This window comes from Styela clava, chromosome 5 (assembly GCF_964204865.1).
Source record: "Styela clava chromosome 5, kaStyClav1.hap1.2, whole genome shotgun sequence".
NCBI lineage: Eukaryota > Metazoa > Chordata > Ascidiacea > Stolidobranchia > Styelidae > Styela > Styela clava.
This window is the reverse complement of record NC_135254.1, coordinates 13,272,920-13,292,766: the sequence shown is the minus strand read 5'-3', so window position 1 is coordinate 13,292,766 and position 19,847 is coordinate 13,272,920. Positions and strand designations below refer to the sequence as shown.

Sequence of the window (19,847 nt, the reverse complement as noted above, 5' to 3'; positions counted from 1 at the left end):
CCTGTACCAGTGTTTGGAGTCCTAAATTTTCCGAGGCTCAAAAATGACCCAGCTGAAACTCGGACGTTAGAAATCACTTGACTAATTAAACTTGGAGGACTCAAACTTGACTCAAGACTCTGATTACCAGTGACACTCGGCTTGAGAGTAATTGTTCTTCGAATGTCTTGTGCCTGGCGTGTTCTTAATTAAATATTGCTTCCATTTTTGTCTTTGTGTATTTGGACTCATTTGAATTACCGTATTCCAATATTATTGTACAGTAGAAGGCAGAAGCATTTAGTCACCTATACAATAATGATATTATTTTAAATTCACTGATTTGGCTAGGACCTGTTATTTGGCCAATAATCGCATATTATGCAAGTTATGTTATTTGACTTATGTCATTATTCCTTTTTTTTTACAGGAGTACACCGCGATGAACAAAATGCAAAAGAGATTATGGAGAAAGTTGAGAAACAAAAAGAATATTTGAAACGTCTCTCAGATATTTTGTCAGAAGAACAAAAAATTTATAAAAAACAACTCAATCTTAATAGTAAAACAGGATCTTCTCATGCATCACATTCCGTAAGAATGAATTTTAAATTCATGGATTTAATTTGATATACAGTATGTCTAATTTCTTAAAATTTCAGCTTCTGGTGCTCATTCTTTTCAATTTGTGGTGGGATGCGATAGTTAGTTTCAAGTTTAAATAGTTCTCATAAACTTATCTGAACATTTTAGTAATGAATTCGTTAAATATAGAATGAAATGTATATTATCATTCATAAAGTTATGTTTAGACTTCAGGTCTGATTTAGCAAATTATTTGGGATTTGCCAAATTTGCAAATTGTCAATAAATGTTTACAAATTTATGCATTTTGAAAGAGGTGTTGGTCCTGGGTTGATCAATGTCATCAGGGCTTGAACTTTAGAACTCTAGATGGGAATATCTATGTTATTATGGCAATTCAATAACAACTGGGGTAAGGTGTCACACCACACTTACAACTTACAAGCTCTCTTGATTTTTAAATGATGGAATCAGACAACTTTAAATACTTCACCTTTAAAGCACTTGGTTATTGATAAAGAGTACTCACAGACACTTTCACTGCTCTATAATGTCTATGCCATAGAAATCAGCAAATTCTTTCCTCTTTAAGTATATACTCTATTGTTGTCATAATATGTAAAAGTGGTAATTTGAGGATAACTCGAGCGATTGAAATTAGATTGTCATTTTTATTTTAAGAGGGAAATACGTTAGTTCATGAAAAGGAGTGTGTTATTGACAGCAGAAACTGCTGTTGTGATTTCTCATCCAGCAGTGTTTGTATGTGTGATTCTATTTTGTTTTGCTAAGAAATATAACTATAAGCCTGCATTTGGAAGTTCTGCCTTTTATAGAAAAATCATTTATTTATTATTTAGGAGTCTGAAGATGGTACTGATTCTGTGAAATATAAACGAAGATTAGAAAGAAGATTGAAAGAGATTAGTAACTTAAGAAATCGATTAAAAACATTATTACTGGATGTATCAAACACAGAAGATGTATCTATACAGGTAAGTTTTAATGAAACGTCGCGAGGTATTTGACTGAATGGTCTGTTGGTGAGCAATCTGGTCTTACTACGTTGTCCTCAATGATCTGATAATGATCTCAAGTTTGTCTCATTGTATTGGCAGTTCTTTGCACTTTATCTTACTTAATTTGTGATAAATTGGGGCATTGAGCGAACTGAATTAATAGAAATTGAACACAGACCTATGCTCTCTTTTTAATAGAGATGCTTAGAGCTTTGTTTGATGTTTACAATTTGAAAAAAAAAAAAGCATCGACGATTGTTAAACAAATTTGTTATTTTATTTCTATTGTATGGGTCATCATTACTTCTCTCATTACCGCTAGTATTTAAGTGTTCGTCTTATTTTGAAAATTTCCTCTAGTAAGTTACCTAAACTTCATTATATGATTTTTAATTCTCTAGGCAAATGATAATCTTCATCAAAGTGTGTCATCAACAATATTTCCAATGAATCAAACTTCATACATGGAAATACCACCCGTACTTGATACAAGCAATCTTACTCTCGTCAGTAATCATAGTAATGCTGATGATCAAGAGAAATTTATCAATGATCTTCAAATTGAATTGGAAAAGACAAGGTACTACCATTGGCAATTTTTTGAAATTGAAATTGTTACCAAGATTTTCAAAGTAAATCATGTAGGCAGTTAAATCACTATAATTTAACAGTAATTGATGAAACCATGTTAAGTCAACACGGTTTGATAAGGTCCATAATGCAAAATTTAAAAAAAATTGTTTCTGCAAATATAGAGATTCATTTTCAAGTGTAGGGCCTAATCAGTAGGATTGATTACACAAAACGTTGAATGTAAAATATTGTGTAAAATTGAAAAAGAAAATTTTTCAATCTGAAGTATATTAAAATTCAGCACTTATGTGATTATATTCATATAAAATGATTATATCTTGTTCTATACAAAAGTTTCATTCTTTTTGTTTTATTATTCCTGTACTTTATTAAAAAGCAATATTATTATGAATTGTTGAATGATACCAATGAATCACATCAAAATTCTAATTAGAGCACTGAACGCACTTGTTAATTGTCCTTAATCTTCAATTAAATAAGCGGCATTTATATTTAAGATTGGTATTGCTGGTGAAGTCATTTTTGTAGAGTATTTTCACTCAGAAATCTAATCTTTTATTGCCATGCTGTGTACTAGTACACAGGCATCCTTAAATAGACTCATAAATATTTAATTTGCATATTGATGATGATGGTCACAACATTTGATTTAACGCAATCATTGTGATGCTCCATTTAAGGCGTATTCAATGTTTAATTCTTAGACATATCGTAAAACTCCATTTAATGAAAAAATATTTACCTGGTTTCTCATGACGCTATAAATCTCCCAAAATAAATAAATTTTCAAAATATTTTTTTCCTGGTTAAAAAATATTTGCTCACTATATAACTCTTTAATCGGTGGAGAAATTTTTTCTAATAAGCTTTTTTCAGTGGTCATGTTATGACATGTGTATTCTGTAAATATCAGGGAATATTTCTCACGAATTCCAGTGACATTTAACCAGGCAATCAAATCTTTGAATATGAGTGAATTCCTTTGGCCAATGGTGCTCTTGAGAGCAAATTTCCCTTATATATATGGCCCACATATGATCTTTAATCAATCATATATAAAAGAAAAATTCGAGTTAATTTGATCAGAAATTAATTTATCATGCATGTTTTGTAAATAAATGTTGAAAAATGGTACGCATTCTTACATGGTCCAACCATTGTTTAAGTGGCATGATTTAGATAAAATACTTGCTCATGTTGGCTCAACTGTGATGACTCTGGGTCAATTTCTGACAATCTCTCCCTTTTGTCTCCCCCTTTTGTTTGAGCGTACATTGATAAAGAGCAATCTAAGGACCCTATTGTGTGCTTACAAGCGTTTAATTGTCAATGAGTGGCCTCTTTTATGTTAAGGCGGAGAACCGCGACAAACATTTGCTTATTATCCCACTTCAAATAACTATTATGTTTTTATTATAAGTAGTGACTCCATAGATTTATGATTTGTGTGTCGTAGCTCGTAAGAGTTAACAGGTTGAAATGTTGAGGGGGAAAAGGGGCAAATAGTGAACTTTTATTTGAAGATGTCTTGTTTATTGAGAACATCAGAAAAAAATTTAAATCTGTTCTATAATTTACCACACATTTTATTAAAACTCCGACAATAAATTGACAAATATTCCTTATACGATAACAATGAACCTTTACATTGTTTCAATATTTGAATTGCAGGGCGGAGTTAAGAGATGCTATTAGGGAACTTGCGGATCTACGATCGATTGATCATAACATAAATACCCTCCGTGACCAACTCGAAGACAAGTCCAAAGAAATTTCATTGTTGCAACAAAAATTGGACGCCGTCGTTAAGGAAGGGTAAGATAAAAGAAATTTAATATAACCAAAGTTTATGAGAGCATAAAATTTTAGATGAAAAATGCGATTGGAATTTATTCGTTTTTGATATTTATAGGTGTCAGTAGAGGCCGTCTTTTTCTTTTCTTTCTCTATTTTTAATCTTTTCTCTTTTACGCTTAAAAATTTTGTTAGTTACTTCCAGTCCATTTTATGGGTAGGTGAACAGTAGGTAATAAAGAAGATGCAATTTGAATGACTATTTTTTAAGTTTGTTGCGGAAGAATCCCCTTACATTATAAATACGGTTTTGCCGCCACAATTTGTTGTAGGTCATGCATGAACTTTTTTTTCATTAATCTTCCTCAGAGATTTTTTTATCTGAAATTGTTTAATTTTTTAGAGAAATGAAAGATAGTGAAATGTCATCACTTAGAATAGAAGTTGACAGACTACGAGCTTTGCAATTGAAAATTGGAAGGGATTCAGATACTGATAACGCGAGATCTATGTATGTATTAGTATGTATGTATGTATGTATGTATTTGTTAAAAACTAAACTTTGTCATACATGAGATGATAATAAATCATGCTCGTATTTGATATCTATCTACAGTGCATTCAAGCAGTATTAGCACTAGCAGAAACGGCAGTCCAATGTACAACATTTAGATATGTAATAATTGTGTAGAATTCTTTATAATGATTCACAATTCACATTACTTCCTTTGTGAAATTCTAAGCATTTTTTTTCAGATGTTCTGGAGATGAATCTGATGGAATGGGAGCTTTGTCGAGGAGAGAGCTTCGTGAATTTATCGGAAATCTCAAAAAGAAACTTCAGAATGCAGAGAAAGTAAGATGATGTATTTATTGCTTGTATTACTTTCTACTGTGAACTTTCTGAATGTAGAAAGTTGAAAACCTATGAAAACGCTTGTTATTCTGTAAATATATGGAAAAAAAAAATTTTTGTGCATTCATGACCGGATTCTTTATTGCAACTTTTCAGAAAAATATTGCTCTATAATATTCAGTTGAAAATCATTAAAACGTCGATAACATATATCATTGTTTATTAAATTCACTTGAAAGTGTTGAAAGACACACTCAACATTAGATAAAAACTGTTTTCGAACTTAAACTCACATTTGTATCGCAGTTGAATGAGCTTTTGGGCGATCAACTTGAATCAACACCAAAACGACCGGATTCTTCTGCTGGATATATTGATCCAAATTTAACAAGTTATCTGTCATCAGAAGTTGAACGATTAAAACAACAATTAAGAGATGCTCAAGAAGAACTGAAGGATGAACAAGATCAAACAAGAAGGTATGGAAAATTATTGTTTTTGAATCAATTTTTTCTCTCCTCCGATCAAATCTCAGCTGAAACAGCCACTAATATTTAATTAGTCAATGCTACTAACCATTCTAGTTTAACGATGTCTACCCATTTTTCACATACTTGAATTTGGACTTAGAACTTTAATAACTTTAATCTGCAATCCCTAATAGCGTGTCTATATCACCTGACTTGACTTTTTATGGACAACTGAACTTGTTTACTGTAACAAAAAACTACAAATTATCAGCTATAGTGAGAAATTTTAAATGGTTGACATTCAAAACTTATTATTACCAAATGACAAAAACTGACAAAAAAACAGTCATGTTTCATCCCGCCTAAAGACACTCATTTACTTCTGTCAATAATGAACTATGTGTACAAATGTATAACATACGATTATTAGCCAGATTTTAGCGCATCGATTTCAAAGGATTGGTTTTGATTTTAGTAGAAAAGAAGAGTCTGTTCTGTTGATTCATATATTACTTTTATTTCAGGAAATCAGAGGAGCATGGTAGAGCATCACGTTCATCATCAAGAAGTAAATTACCTGTTCCTGTTGAAAGGGTAAGAAATTTAACGATGAAATATGATTTATCAAATTTACGTTTGGCTCTAACTTTTTTATATTTTTACTCCAGACTCAGAAACCAAAAGACGTGCCTACGTCACCGACGAAAAAAGAAAAACCAGAAAGCACTGCTGCTATGAAAGCAAAATGTGAACAATTGCAAAGTAAACTAGCGGCTACGGAAGAAACTGTACGTCACCAAACAGAGAAATTGAAAAGAGCAAAAGCAGCCATGGGTAAGTTGTCAGTATTGCATGCACTTTTTCTGCTTTTACAAAAATATATGTGGAAAAGTATTGTCATTATTGGAATAACTTTGGTATTCTAGAATTCCGTTTTCAAGATTTCAAATAATTCAGTTTTAAATTCAAATTTATTTCAAATAATTGAAATGGGAATATTTAACGTCAAAATCAATATATAAACCAACTTTTCCCCACATAATTAGCATAGTTTATGATTTAAATATATCAAAATTTTTTTTTGGTAATACGGTGATTTCTTATATATACTGATTTTTTTATTTATCATTTTTCAGCATCAGCTGGTATTTCTGATCCAATGTTGTCTCCTGTTCGAGCTGCTAGAAGTCATCCCAATCTTTTATTCGGTGCCGATAGTCCTAACAGAGAAACTAGCCCAAGAAAAGGTAGGCTTCAAAGAATAATTATTAATAATATTTTACATCGTATTGACATATGCTTTACTAGATAATTGAGTCTACTAGTATTCGTTAAGCATGTAGGCGCAATGACCATTCGTCGCGCATGTAACAGTGTTGTGGGATAAGGAATTACCGGTAATTACATGTTCATTTTTTTCTTCCCGATACAGGTGTACTCAAAAGTCCATCCACCAATCGTACAAATGGTAGCGACACACACACTCAAACCTCAGCTGATGATACTGGTTATGCATCCATCTCACCAAGATCTGAACAAAAGTAAGTTTTCATTTATATATTTACGTTATGCCAGTTTTAACGATGTTTGGTAGAAAGTGAACACTTTTAGAATAATATTAGGATTTTAAGAAGTAGCTCATGATCCAAATGTGACACTTCGTGGATTCTGCATGGCAGGAAAAATAATTTGTGACTAATTTTAAAATTGTAGCATTTATATTGAGAATTGAGAAAATATAAAAACTACACTCAAAAAAGTACTCAACACTCAAAGTCATTGAATTGATTAGACTGGAACACTGTACATAAGGAGCTAGTGCCTTTTGTGTGCCACGTATATTACTTTTAATGCTCTTCTCGAATTTTATATCTTTTTGTAGAGAACATATTATCAAATCCAAACCTTTTTTGAGATTATCCATTTTTACAATCTCTAGGATGAGCTGGTATATTCTTGTAATTATTCATTTCTCTGTTCAACTTTCCAATTAAAAATCAAATAAACAGTAAATGTCCCATTTTAGTAATTACATTTTCAATATCAAATATATAGATTTTCTTCACTAAATTATGAATTCACTAAATCTATGTATGAATAGCTTATCATACATAAACTAAGAGTAACTACTGGCATCATGGCGCCTGTCTTATCCCATGGGACGAGAGCCCAATATAGATTTAGTTCAGCTGTCGTCTGCATCCATTTACACTCTCTCCCTCTTTTTGTCTCTTTGTCATTCGTCTATGGTTGTTGTAATTTGTTTGTCTATTCCATGCAGTTGTTCAGCAGACGCATGCAGGTGACGCATTTTACACTGTTCATCAGCAGCAGTATGGCATTACTTTTAGTTTGTTTTTCAGTAGTTAGTGCCAGGACGCAGCTGTAGTAGAATGTACATATTGTTTTCATTCCGATTTGCAAAAAGTTGAATCGTTATTTAGCAAAAGTTAATTTATTGTAAATTGTACCCGAAAAGATTCAATTTTTGAATTCAAAGTCATAAATGTGCTAAAATAGAATAAGGAAGCAATTTCTCCTCTCACGTATATTCATCGTATGGCTTTGATAGAATTAAATTCATGGTTTTTGCTTTTCCTAATCAGCTTAACAGTAAAGCCCTCGTTATGCAATTTCTTAGGATCCCTAATTGATTCTTAGCTGTCATGTGTTAGATTTAGCACCTACTGGATATCTTATTTGGGAAACAACTTCAGTTTGTTTTGTTTACTCAGATCTGTAGTATTGAGAATCAGGATTGTGAGATGTCAGATAGTTTAGCTGAAAGTTGAAGCATTTTTCATTGTTAAAAATGATTTGAAATTCGAGGAATAGTTGGAATTTATGATAGTTGACGGTGCAGATGTTTAGATTTACAAGATTACTGATGAGATTATTCACAACAATGACACATGTCTAAATTCACGCTGTGAATAGTATCTTGAATTACTCAATTTGTAACAATTTATGGGTTTGGATATTAACAAAGGGATGAATTTGAGAAAAATATCTAGGACAGTTGAATCTATTCCGTAAATGCTAGTTTTTAAAGGTGTTCAGTATGCAAGCCGTAATAAGCAAGGAGGTGCCACCTAGGCAGTGGGTTTAGTGCCTTTGAATATGAGTTTTTTTCATATACAGACATTTGCGTACACCTGAAGTATGCATACCAAGATGTCGCACAACCTGAACCCTAACCTGGTACACAACCTGAGTTGAGGTTGTGCGCCATCTTGGTGCGCATACCTCAGGAGGTCCGATCTACAAAACTTTTTGTTATTTTTTTTCATTTACATAAAATAATAGTGTTTATAATGGTAAGAATAAGGAAAACGACCAGGTAATAATTCCATTGTACTAGACTATTGGAGAGAGAATTTTGATAATGACAGACATTACTTCAATTGGATTTGTTCCTAGCTTTAACTAACCTATTGAAACTAGGAAAATATTGACTAACAGTAAATCTAATTGTGATGGAAAGCTTACCTTTCTTTCTTGTTTATAATTCCAGTGTTTAAGACTCGAGATAATGTTTTAAAAATTGAATTATGTTGCTTTTCAGATACAACTCTCTCATCCAAGCACAAGCTAAAGAACTTTCTGCACTCCGTCAACAACTCAAAAAATCAAGAGAAATCTGTAAAGACCTTCGAACAGAATACGGTAAGATTTTTATTTCTATGTTTGAATTTCGATGTTTTGCAATTGTTGAAGAATTGTCCAAATTTTTTTTTCTTTATTATCATTATTCCATGCTTGATTTTAATATGACTATTTCCAGATATTGTTCATCGTTATATAAAATCATTGTTGCAATCTGCTGCTGGACAATCTGACGAGATGTTGGCAGCAAGTGTCACAAATGAACTAGATCGTTGTAAACAACTTACAAGACGCCTGAAAGAACAACTATCTGGTACATAAACATTTCTTTAATTTATTTTCAATTTTTTTCCTAATACTTAAGTCGGTATAACAACTTATTGATTTGCCTCTACAGTCTATTGTACATTTTTTTGCAGTTGTAATGGGTATGGTAATATGAAACTGTACTATATGCATGAACATATTTTGCAAAAATGCCTAAAATAAGTGGTTTTGTAAACCAACTTGTAACTACAAGAAAGCTCTGAAATCTTTTTAGCTATGATAGTATTTACGTTATTTATACTAGTGTTGCTCATGCACAAAATCTAAATTGTCAAGCTGTTAAAATTCTATTTTGAGGCATGTGATTCTATATGTATTTGGTAGGCGATAATATCCAATTCCTGAAATAGAATAAAGCAACTATTATTTCGATTTATATTTTCAGAATGGACAAGCGATGGTTCGTTATCAAGCGACAGCGATGAATCAACAACATCTAGAGGAATGTCAGTTGCTGAAAGACAAGCATCACAATTAATACAGTATGTTTCCATATTATTGAATATATTTATTTTGGCTATTTAAAAGGGATTCACTCCAAAGTGTAACATGGGTATTAGTGTTGATGCCGATCGCTAACTATGGTATCAAAGCTTGTCCTGAATACCCAATGTTCGTTACCTTAACAGGGGTGTAATAAATGATGACTGCTATTTGAGAGATTCCAGTCATTCCGAAATCATTGAAATCCCCTACAAATGATTCGCTTTCGGCTTGTCCAGAATCTAAGTTGTTGAATTATTCATGGAAATATATCTTATCTAGTTTTATATTTTTTCATATGCCTCATGATTTATTATTGCAATGTATGATAACAAGATTTTCGATTCCGAATTTCAGAAAAAATCAAGAATTAGATACAAAGAACCGTCAGATCAAAGATTTGGAAGAAAGAGTTTCTGATTTACTTCGTGTGAAACATGATATTGATTCTCAGACACATTTTCATAAGGTAAAATTTATTCACTCAGAAATTTATTCAGTAAAAAATTTTAATTAATCATGTGTTTTTGTAACGAATATTTTTCTACAGCTTTCTGTACTGTTTAAGCGGAAAAAAAGGAAATCATATTTATTTGAACTTGAATTGGTATACATTTTTACAACTCATCATTAAAGTTGCAATTCCATTATTCATTAAATTGTTCATCATATATAAATGTAGCTTTTTCAACTTGTTTCAAAGGCATTTTATTTCAATACCTATTCAAACAACGATTTTCTAAAAAATATAAACTTATTTCTATATTATAGTTTGGCAAAGGTCAGAAGATTTCTCTTGATCATCTGGGATATTTGACGCCAACATCATCTCGTCATTCAATATATACGAATCCTGAGGAAGAATTTACGGCACCTACATTACGGCCTACAATCAGTCAGGTAAAGGAAGGTTTACTTGGCTGTGCTTTTTCCAACAATTTTGAAATATTGTATAATTCATAGAGAAGTTATTACCTCCAATTTATCAACAGTTTAGAATTCAAGTTGTTGTTGTTATATATGCTTGTTCTTGATATAAAATTTTCTGTCTGGAATCAGGACACTAATTTGTCAGTTGTCCTAGTAAATTAATTTTTTTGTTTTTGTTTTTCCAATTTAATTGTTAGTTTTGTAGCACACTTTTTAAACTTCTGAATAATTCAATCCAGAACTGAGATTATTTTGGAATAGGCTACTGTATCAATTAGTCCGCTGTTTTGTACTGGAAATTGATAACTGTGTCATGTTTTCAAATTTTCAGAGACAGTGTGTAAATTTTCAGTTTTTGAAAGTAGGAGGTCGAGCTAAAATTCTCTAATAAAGCATGGAAAGTTTGTAAAATTTTGAATGACTCATCCCCTGTTGGAATTTATTTTTCGTCACCTTACTGCCTACAAAAACATGTTGATATTCAGTAATTAAATATCTTGAATCTTTCTTGTTCAGAACACCGAGTACGTTCCATTACCAGACCGTAGATCTCCACGTTTTCAACCTGCTGATGAGTCGTACCAATCTTCTCCGAGGTTGAATAGAAGCTTACCAATGTACCAAAGAACTATTGCAGTAACAGAATATCTACCTCCTACCAACAATGGTGCAGGTAAGTTAGTATTTAAAAAATTGTTTATTTATCTGTTTTTGTTTAGATGTACAAGTAGAATGCACAATTTTTTTACCCCTCATGCTCTAAACAAGGATCTGTACCAGCATTCAGTGATTTGTAAGTACAGCCATGACCCCCTCCCCCCAAATAGATGCACCCTGGGTGAGGTGGTGGACATGGGGCTTTAACCTGAAATCTTGTAACGGGTGATGTCAAATAATGTCTTGCAACAACCACCTACTTACTATTAAACTGTATTATGTCATCATGAATTGTTATTATTTGTGAAAAAAAATTTACATGTCTGGCACGATAAACTATCGAATGTCTGGCCTGCTTGAAGGCTTTTATTCTATTATATCATTATTTTACTTTCTCAGGTCACACTGACTATCAACCTGGTAGACGTAGACTGCCAACAACAAATGATGCGGAATGTTGTACTGCTTCGTATGGTGGATCATGGGTCGTAGCAGCATCACCAAGAAAACAAGATACCAGCAGGTGATGGTCGATTTTCTTTTTGTTTAACACTTTGATGAATTGAAATATAAATAAACGATTTGCTCAACAAGTAATTTCTATATGTGTGAATATATTTTGATTTTCAGGTTGTCATTTAACCCTGATCCTGTTGTCTATTCGTCACCTTCTCATCATGAAAATCAACAAAATGTAGAAAGTTTGAAAAGAAAATTGGATGATAGTAAAAGATTGAATGAGTAAGACAATTTTGATCAATATGTTCACTTTCAGGATACTGATGAATTATGATTGAATCTTCTGAATGGTATGAAATTTAACAGAAAGTTTTTCCATCCCTATTAAATTTTCAACTGGTTAAAGTCCTAATAATTTAGCATTCACTTCGACTGTATCACCTCGCCTACGATATGCAAATCAAATAAGAAAGTTTCTAGTTTGTGGAAATAAATTATTTTATAGGCTTGAATAGGTATTTGTTAGGAACAAAGGACTGCAATCCAATGTAAAAAAGGTACAATCACCTTGTTGTCAAAATTGTTAGTTTAATTATAAATCCTGGAATATAAAACAAATATGAAAATTCGTTATTCAGTAGCTCATCTTTAGAGTAGTTTCTTGTTCTTGCTTTTGTTCAGAATGAATATATGAAGACTATCATAAAAAATAGAAACACTGTGCATAAATGTCAACTTTTTACTTGTTGTTTACAACCTTTACTTACTTTTTTTCTTCAGATCTTTAAAAGAAGAACTTGATTTAACAAATGAAGCTTTGAAACAAGCTAAGTATTCTTCGAATCGTGGTCAGACAGGAAGGAATCCAGCAGGTTTGTGTTTTGAACTGAATCCAGCTCTTTGAAAATTATTTTCAATTCTATCGAAACTATCATACCTAGGATGTAAAAACTTGGAAACACTGTATAACAGCAAAACTTCCCAGTGAGTTGTAACCCACTGCATTATTTTGATTCAACTTCCTTAAAAATGTTTCTAAATTGTGCTAGGTCTTCTTTACTATTCCATTCAGCAATGTGAAGTACATCTCACATTAGATCAATACTCTAATAAATTATTAAGAGTGTTTAAAATTGTGTTTTCTGCGTATGGTTCGAATTCAACAGCGGACTAGACTTCTTTATGCATAAAGATATTGATATCGGAATTTAGCATGATGTCTACTGTATTTGTGGTTCACAGTTTGTGTGATAGTGCTAATAGGGGAAATGGTGTTAGTTCAGAAAATAGGGCTAACTTGCAATGTTTTCGAATCACAGGTATTACTCATTTTTTTATTTTTCCACTCGCCATCATCCTGAAAAAAAATTTAATATAATAATTAAGATAATATTTTTGTGAATATGATTCAAATTTTTGTTCAATCCAGATATCCTGGAAGAACATCTGAGCGAGATTCGAACCCTGAGACAACATCTTGAGAATAGTATTGAAACTAACGATAGATTGAGAGAACAATTAGAAAGAAAATTGAAGAACACAACTAGCCGAAAAAATGGTGCAGAGCACAGTAAGTCTCTATATTATTAGGGTATTTATCGTTGTATCAGATTGGACAAATTATACCATATATAAATGTAAAATGGCAGTCAACCTGTGTTTTTTTATCACAAATACGTAATTCATATTTTTTAAGAAGAAATATGTTTTGTAACAATTTGTACGACATGAATATGAGGTTTAAGTTAAGCAACTTGCCTATGAAGTAGCTTCGATTTTCGTTGGACTGGAATTTTTCTGTTTGGCATCGTCCATCCATTTAATTTTACCCTGGGTGGGGTACTGGGGGCATGCAGTTTGAGCCAGTGACCGGCCAATGTATTGCAAACTGCCTGGGGTTACTGACCAGTGACCGATACTAAAGTTTTTTAATTATTGTTATAAAAGGTAGCTGATGTTATGAAACTTATTTATCTTTGTTAATTCTTAATTTTTTAATAATTACTGTTTTTTAAAAATAAATTTTTCACTTGTTTCAGTTTCAGCAAATATCTATCTGCCAGCAGAAAGTCAGGATAACGAAAAGTATGAGCAGGAAATTAAAGGTTTGCGAGAACAACTTGCAAGAGCTAAAGAACAGCAAACTAAACTACAAAATCAATTAGAAGCTGAAATAAGCATGAAAAATAATTTTGCCGGTATAGTATTCATCATTTTACATTCTTTAATATATAAGTATACCTGTCCCCGTTAGATAAAGTTTGCTTTTCAATATTCTCAAATACTTCTTGTGTAGAGTCTTGCTCAGAGCAACTCAACTTTTTTTTTTTTGCATATTTAATTTATTTAATTTCTTTTAAGGCAAATTATAGAGGAAAATTGTGAAACTGTGGTGTTGAATCACAAATTGCTATTTTAGTCGCTTGTTCAATACAATAGCTTTTTCAAATTTATCAAATGAATTTTTGTTTCTGTAATGACTCTTTTCTATCATAAAAATTTATATTTTTTAGCTGCTTCAAAAGAACTAGAACAACTGCGAATGCGTTTAGTTGAATCATCAACACAAACTGAATTATTGGGAAGTTACATTGATAATATGAATTCATCTATCGCAGAAAAAGAAGTTGAGGTATTGTATTAGATTTTTCTAATAATTTTGTTTTCTACCTAAATTCTTGTCAAAGTATAGTAACTGCTCATTCTGTATCTTTGATTAGGAGAAATAGTTTAAATCTTTTGTTATCACGATAAATGAATTGTTAAAGCGAGTTTTTTAATTTTTTAATATAAATTTGCTCCGAGTGACAATTGAGCACTCCACTAACATTGAAAATAGTACTAATATAATGGTTGTCTGCAGCCACTGATGCTCAGAGACCTGGTTACTCAGTATTAAGGATAATTGATCTTGTGAGCTAATTTTGTGAATGAGAAATTCATATTTTGCCGTACTTCGCACGAATAGCTTGTCAGTTGTATTTCGGCACATCTTTTGGTATAGTAAAGTAATTCTATTTTTTCAGAATGAAAAATTGAAAAATCTTTTGTTGGAACAAGAAGATGAAATCAAACAATTGAAAGATGAAAATGAAATCAATCAAATTGAAACTGATACTTTGAGGAGAGACAGTGTGTCTGCTACGGAATCAACAAATCAGTAAGTAAATCTTGAGTATCAGCTGAAGTAGATGATGTAATTAGATAGGTAGCTGATGCCCTATTCTTCAACTTTCTTGGAAATTCATTTGCTAACTTTATCAATGAAAAGAACATTGTCTAGTTGAAACCTTAATTTTGAGTGTTTATTTCATATATTTTCTTTGCGCCCATGTCTACACTCTTAACAAGGCTATATCTAACCAACCATGTGTTGATAGGAAAGTGCTTTGTTTGGTTGGGATAGTGTATATTGGTTAAACGACGGACTGCCTCACTCGCTAATTAAACACAACACATAGTCAACAGGGTTATGGCGATGGTGCTAACTATTTGGCGATCGAGTAACGCTAATCACATTATCTTTCTTCTTTGCAGGATGAGAGAAGATTTGAATCGCTTGAATGAGGAGTTAGACGAGAGTCACCATCTTGTAAGATCACTCAAGTCAGAGCTCGCTCTCTATGAGAAATTTCATAAAAATAAAGGTATGTTATCTTTTTCTGAACTATGTTTTCAAGAGTCAGATATGGAAAATGACTAATATGTAATTCTGACTGTTAAAAACTACCGGTAATATATAGGAAATGACCAGAAATGCCAATTTTTTTGAGGAAATAATATAAATAAACTGGTAACGAAGTACACAATTCTATGGCTGAAAGGTTGGTGCCATTTTTCGAATGTCTGATTATATTGCTCACTTACAATATTTGTATATTATGTGCTCAATTACCATATTCAATTTTTTATATTCAGATGCTTATCGGACTCCACAAAAGTCTGGAAGCAATCAAGAATTCCAGGGTCGTCCTTTGGATATTTCTGAATTTTTAGCAGAGATTAAAATTCTGAGAGTACAGTTGGAACGTAGCATCGAAGCCAATGCCGCTTTACGCAAACAATTACAAGAACAATTAAAGCATAAAGAAAATGGAAACTCGACGCCAGGAAAATCAACAACCATCAATATTCATCACCTACCTGCTTCCACTCCAGTGGGACGAGTCGATGATGATGTTTTTGACAGAAATTCTCCGCCGGATTCAGGGCGAAGCGGATCACGGCGGAAATTGAAAATGGGGAATGGTAAGATTGGTCTTCTCTAAATTTGTTTCGCAGATGACCATGAATGGTTTATGTTGTGCTATATTAAATGATTTCAGAGTTAATCCTCAACCTAATTTGTATTGTGATGTATTATAAAAAATTAATACTAGAATTAAGACGTCCCAAAATGATTAAGTAGCGTGCTTTGAGTCTTCATCATTTATTATGTTTTAACGCATCATGATATTTGGATTTGAAAATAAATGCATTTGTAGCATTTTAGAAAATACACTATGAATATGATGCATATTTCATTTTTTTTGGTAGACGAAAAGCCGTCAACTTTTCTGATGACTCCACCACCCTCTGCTTCATCGTGTGGTGAAGATCAAACACTCGGTGGTTTTGAATTTGCATCTTTGCCTCCACAAATGTCAACTGGTACCAGATTTCCAAAGAGAAATGAGAAACAACAAAATTGGCCTCATTATAATATGCACGGTTAGTATTACCAGCATAGGCCTACTCAATTCGTACACCTTACACGAGGAGATGGTCTTGTACCCAATTCGCGAATTTGAATATATTTTTGTTAGTGCACTAAACATACAAACTTATCTTCAAAATCATCTATATTTCATCACCCAACTTTTTAACAGGTCCGTATATTTTGGGAAAATTATCCGATTATAATGAGCTGAAGCAAGTAACAACTGATAGCAGGTTATTGGTTCGTAACATGGAGTTGAAAGCAACTGGTAGAAGTGTTCCAAGTGCTTTAACACCATCAAAGGGAACTAGGAAACAGGTGAGAAGAAATCTTGACTCGACTTTTTTTTTTAAATGGCCCTTTTTTAATTTGGCTAAAAATTTATCGGAATACTTTTTCTTTCAGAGATCACCATCTTCTAGTCATGTAGATGAGAATCTCCAGCTTCTACATAGGATGTTGGAAGATAGTGGAAGGATTCTTAAGTTATTTTGGCCCGCATCCATTCCTCCCCCTTCTCTTCAATTACCCCTGTCTGGAGATTCTGAGAACAGATGTCAAAAGTAAGTCTTACTAGACTATTATTCTTTCAGTAGCTCTTGGCACTTCAATGGTAGACCATAACTCCGCTAAGAGATCAGCGTCCTAGATTTTTGAATGAGTACAAATGACCTCATTTTGATCAAATTTTCTTAGAAAAAAATGTTCATTATCTACTTGCGGTAAATAAAATTTTCCATCATACTAAAAATTTTATTTTGATACATTTGACTCTGACATAGCTATTTGCTGGTTGGGCAATATCTTCAGGATTGCACTATCATGAATCTTCCTACTCATGTAACAAATTTTCCCTCTATTTTTCTTATAGATGTGCGTCGAGACAATCAGATGCATCGCTGTCAGATGTTTCAAAATGCACAAGAGATGCTGGATTTGCTTCTGATAGTTCTATCAATTCAGAGGTATTTATCATTTCCTTATTCTTTGTGTGTCAGCATAGGGTCTCGTAAATGAGCGAGAAAATTCTGACAAATATGTTATGAATTGTTTCCTTGTCTTAAACAATCCGTACAGTCATGGTCTAACGGCATCTGTGAATCAGGAATCTTTCAGATTCAGTGTAGACTTTACAATTTCTCATGAATGGGGTTTGAATGTAACAAAAGACCATAATATCAGATCTTTAACTACAACATTAGCAAGGCTGAGCTTCTCATAAAAAAACTAACAAGAACCTTATTTTTTACTGCAGTAACCCTTTTAATACTAATCATGTAACATGCCTAACATGCAACCTCAAGATACTTGCCTTTATCAACATTTATATCATAAAATTGGACTCCACGACAATGGACTTTGCAACACTTGCCTAGAAAACGAAACTGTCAAATATTTACTGTTACATTGTCCCCTGTATGACTTCCCAAGATCAATTTTAATAAATCATTGCAAAGAGCTGAATAGAGGCCCTGTGAATATTATCAACTTATTAACAAATCCCAGAATTATATCTTTTGTTGTAGAATACAGCTTCATAACGGGTCGAAGCATTTGAACCGCAACATGTAAAAGAGTCCTGGTGCATAAAACTAAGCCAGTTAGCACCATTAAAATAATAATATTATTGCCTATATTTCAGGCCGATGGACTACGCCGGGAAGTCAGCAAGTTACATAAAAGATTGTCTGCTCAAGATAAATTACTTCAAAGTACAGTCGATAGATTACAGACAGCCAATCGTATGAAAGAAGGAATCGAACATGCTATTTTAAAACAACTTACTGTGACGCACGATGTTTTGAAGAAAGCTAGAGGAAATTTAGAGGTAAATTATGATAAAATACATCGTTAAATTAAACTGTGAAACATATGGTTTGTGATTAATTTGGCATTTTAGTATTTTGTATTGCAAGTAATTTCCTTAAAAAGGATTTTGTACACAAATGCTCAATTGCCAAAAAGTAACATCAATTTTAATTATGTTGAATTCTTGAAACTACTTTTCAATAAATCTATTTTCACAGAATTTATTCGATAGATATTATCCTGAACAAGTTATTCAATAATGTTTTATGATTTGACATATTATTACAGCTGTCAGAACCTGGCCATTTTTTGAGTACCCTCTCCTTTCAAACAGTTTGTGAGTTTTGCACATAGGCAGACGCAATATTTTGAAAAGCAGTGAGATAAAATTTAATTATATTAATGATTGTTAGATCATCGATTGCACAATGCCGATCTGCTAAATCATTTTCAATTGTCTGAATTCCTATAAAATCCTTTCTTGATTTTATCTCTTTCAGGCAAAAGCAGGTGAATCTCGAACTAAAGAAAGTCATCAGACAGTATCATAGCATCATTTTTCCACTTATCTCCATTATCATAGATTGTCAAATTTTAATATATAATATAAGTATGTCCAATACCTAGACATAAGTTTGGTCTATATTGGCTTAGAATGCTTGATGACGATATTCGGAACTTGAAATATAAATATATTGGTAACATAAAAGTATGTATTGCATTGTATTATATTAGTATATTACTTTTTTTTAAATTTCATTATTATTGTTACTTGTTAAAAGTTTTACCGCGAGTGCCAGTGTATGTTACAAACCATTTTCATTTTTTTTTTGATTTTCTGTGCTTTTGATACTACATTTTATTTCATCTTATTCTCACTTATTGTCAGTTTTGCTACTAGTCTTCAGTGACTATATTTTTTTTGTTAAAAAATTTGATTCTAAATAAGTAAAGGTTACAAACATATCTTTTATTAAATTTTTTGTAGGTATTTTTGGATTTTAGGGAAAAAGTTGTTAAAGAGTTTTAGTCATGTACTATTGAATGCCATTCACACAAAATTTCATCTAAAATAACAATAGCACACGACTTTGGCATTTTGGCAATATTAATTTCAAAATTTACCTCTAAGACATGTCTGAAAGATGACATGACTTGAATTTGAACAACTGATAATTTTACTCACAATGTTGTATCTTATGTCGAATTGCAGTAACTTTGTTTGCTAGCTAATAAAAATATTTTTTTCAGTTCTTGTAGATAATTTCATTTAGAGTGTTAAAAAGAGCTATTCATTCAGGAAGGAATGTCTATTATCAGAAACATATTAAAGTTTTTTGTCTAAATCTTGGTTCGAATTCAAAACACATATACTGCCTATAGACAATCTGTACTAGTGTTTTATATACTCTTGCCTAAATATTCGTTCAGGCCGTTATATTTTGACATCAAATTTGTTTGGATTCAGTAACATAGTAAACATTCACAAGTCATACATTTTTGAAGTGTTTTCTACTTTCTGCTTGATTCGTTGTTGCAAATGTGTCTAACCCGTGTTTTTTTCTATTTTTTAAAATATA

General features: G+C 32.1%; 1 protein-coding gene across 7 annotated transcripts in view; it reads left to right on the top strand.

Annotated features, from left to right (window-relative positions):
• The window catches only part of LOC120343806 (uncharacterized), a 49,609-nt gene extending 29,762 nt beyond the window's left edge, over nt 1–19,847 (top strand). For 6 of the 7 annotated variants that reach the window (XM_078112410.1, XM_078112411.1, XM_039412818.2 and 3 more), the window contains 32 exons: nt 410–573; nt 1,425–1,559; nt 1,985–2,163; nt 3,849–3,992; nt 4,375–4,482; nt 4,728–4,827; nt 5,134–5,306; nt 5,822–5,891; nt 5,966–6,131; nt 6,434–6,544; nt 6,730–6,838; nt 8,863–8,963; nt 9,082–9,216; nt 9,616–9,712; nt 10,071–10,182; nt 10,485–10,613; nt 11,160–11,316; nt 11,700–11,823; nt 11,931–12,041; nt 12,540–12,631; nt 13,189–13,329; nt 13,799–13,957; nt 14,273–14,391; nt 14,786–14,919; nt 15,297–15,406; nt 15,678–16,007; nt 16,296–16,469; nt 16,628–16,776; nt 16,864–17,021; nt 17,330–17,423; nt 18,101–18,286; nt 18,768–19,847. In XM_078112410.1, the coding sequence (XP_077968536.1) occupies nt 410–573; nt 1,425–1,559; nt 1,985–2,163; nt 3,849–3,992; nt 4,375–4,482; nt 4,728–4,827; nt 5,134–5,306; nt 5,822–5,891; nt 5,966–6,131; nt 6,434–6,544; nt 6,730–6,838; nt 8,863–8,963; nt 9,082–9,216; nt 9,616–9,712; nt 10,071–10,182; nt 10,485–10,613; nt 11,160–11,316; nt 11,700–11,823; nt 11,931–12,041; nt 12,540–12,631; nt 13,189–13,329; nt 13,799–13,957; nt 14,273–14,391; nt 14,786–14,919; nt 15,297–15,406; nt 15,678–16,007; nt 16,296–16,469; nt 16,628–16,776; nt 16,864–17,021; nt 17,330–17,423; nt 18,101–18,286; nt 18,768–18,818 (4,322 nt within the window). In that variant the 3' untranslated portion in view covers nt 18,819–19,847. The remainder of the gene's footprint in view (nt 1–409; nt 574–1,424; nt 1,560–1,984; nt 2,164–3,848; nt 3,993–4,374; nt 4,483–4,727; nt 4,828–5,133; nt 5,307–5,821; nt 5,892–5,965; nt 6,132–6,433; nt 6,545–6,729; nt 6,839–8,862; nt 8,964–9,081; nt 9,217–9,615; nt 9,713–10,070; nt 10,183–10,484; nt 10,614–11,159; nt 11,317–11,699; nt 11,824–11,930; nt 12,042–12,539; nt 12,632–13,188; nt 13,330–13,798; nt 13,958–14,272; nt 14,392–14,785; nt 14,920–15,296; nt 15,407–15,677; nt 16,008–16,295; nt 16,470–16,627; nt 16,777–16,863; nt 17,022–17,329; nt 17,424–18,100; nt 18,287–18,767) is intronic. The other variant, XM_078112409.1, reaches the window with a different exon arrangement.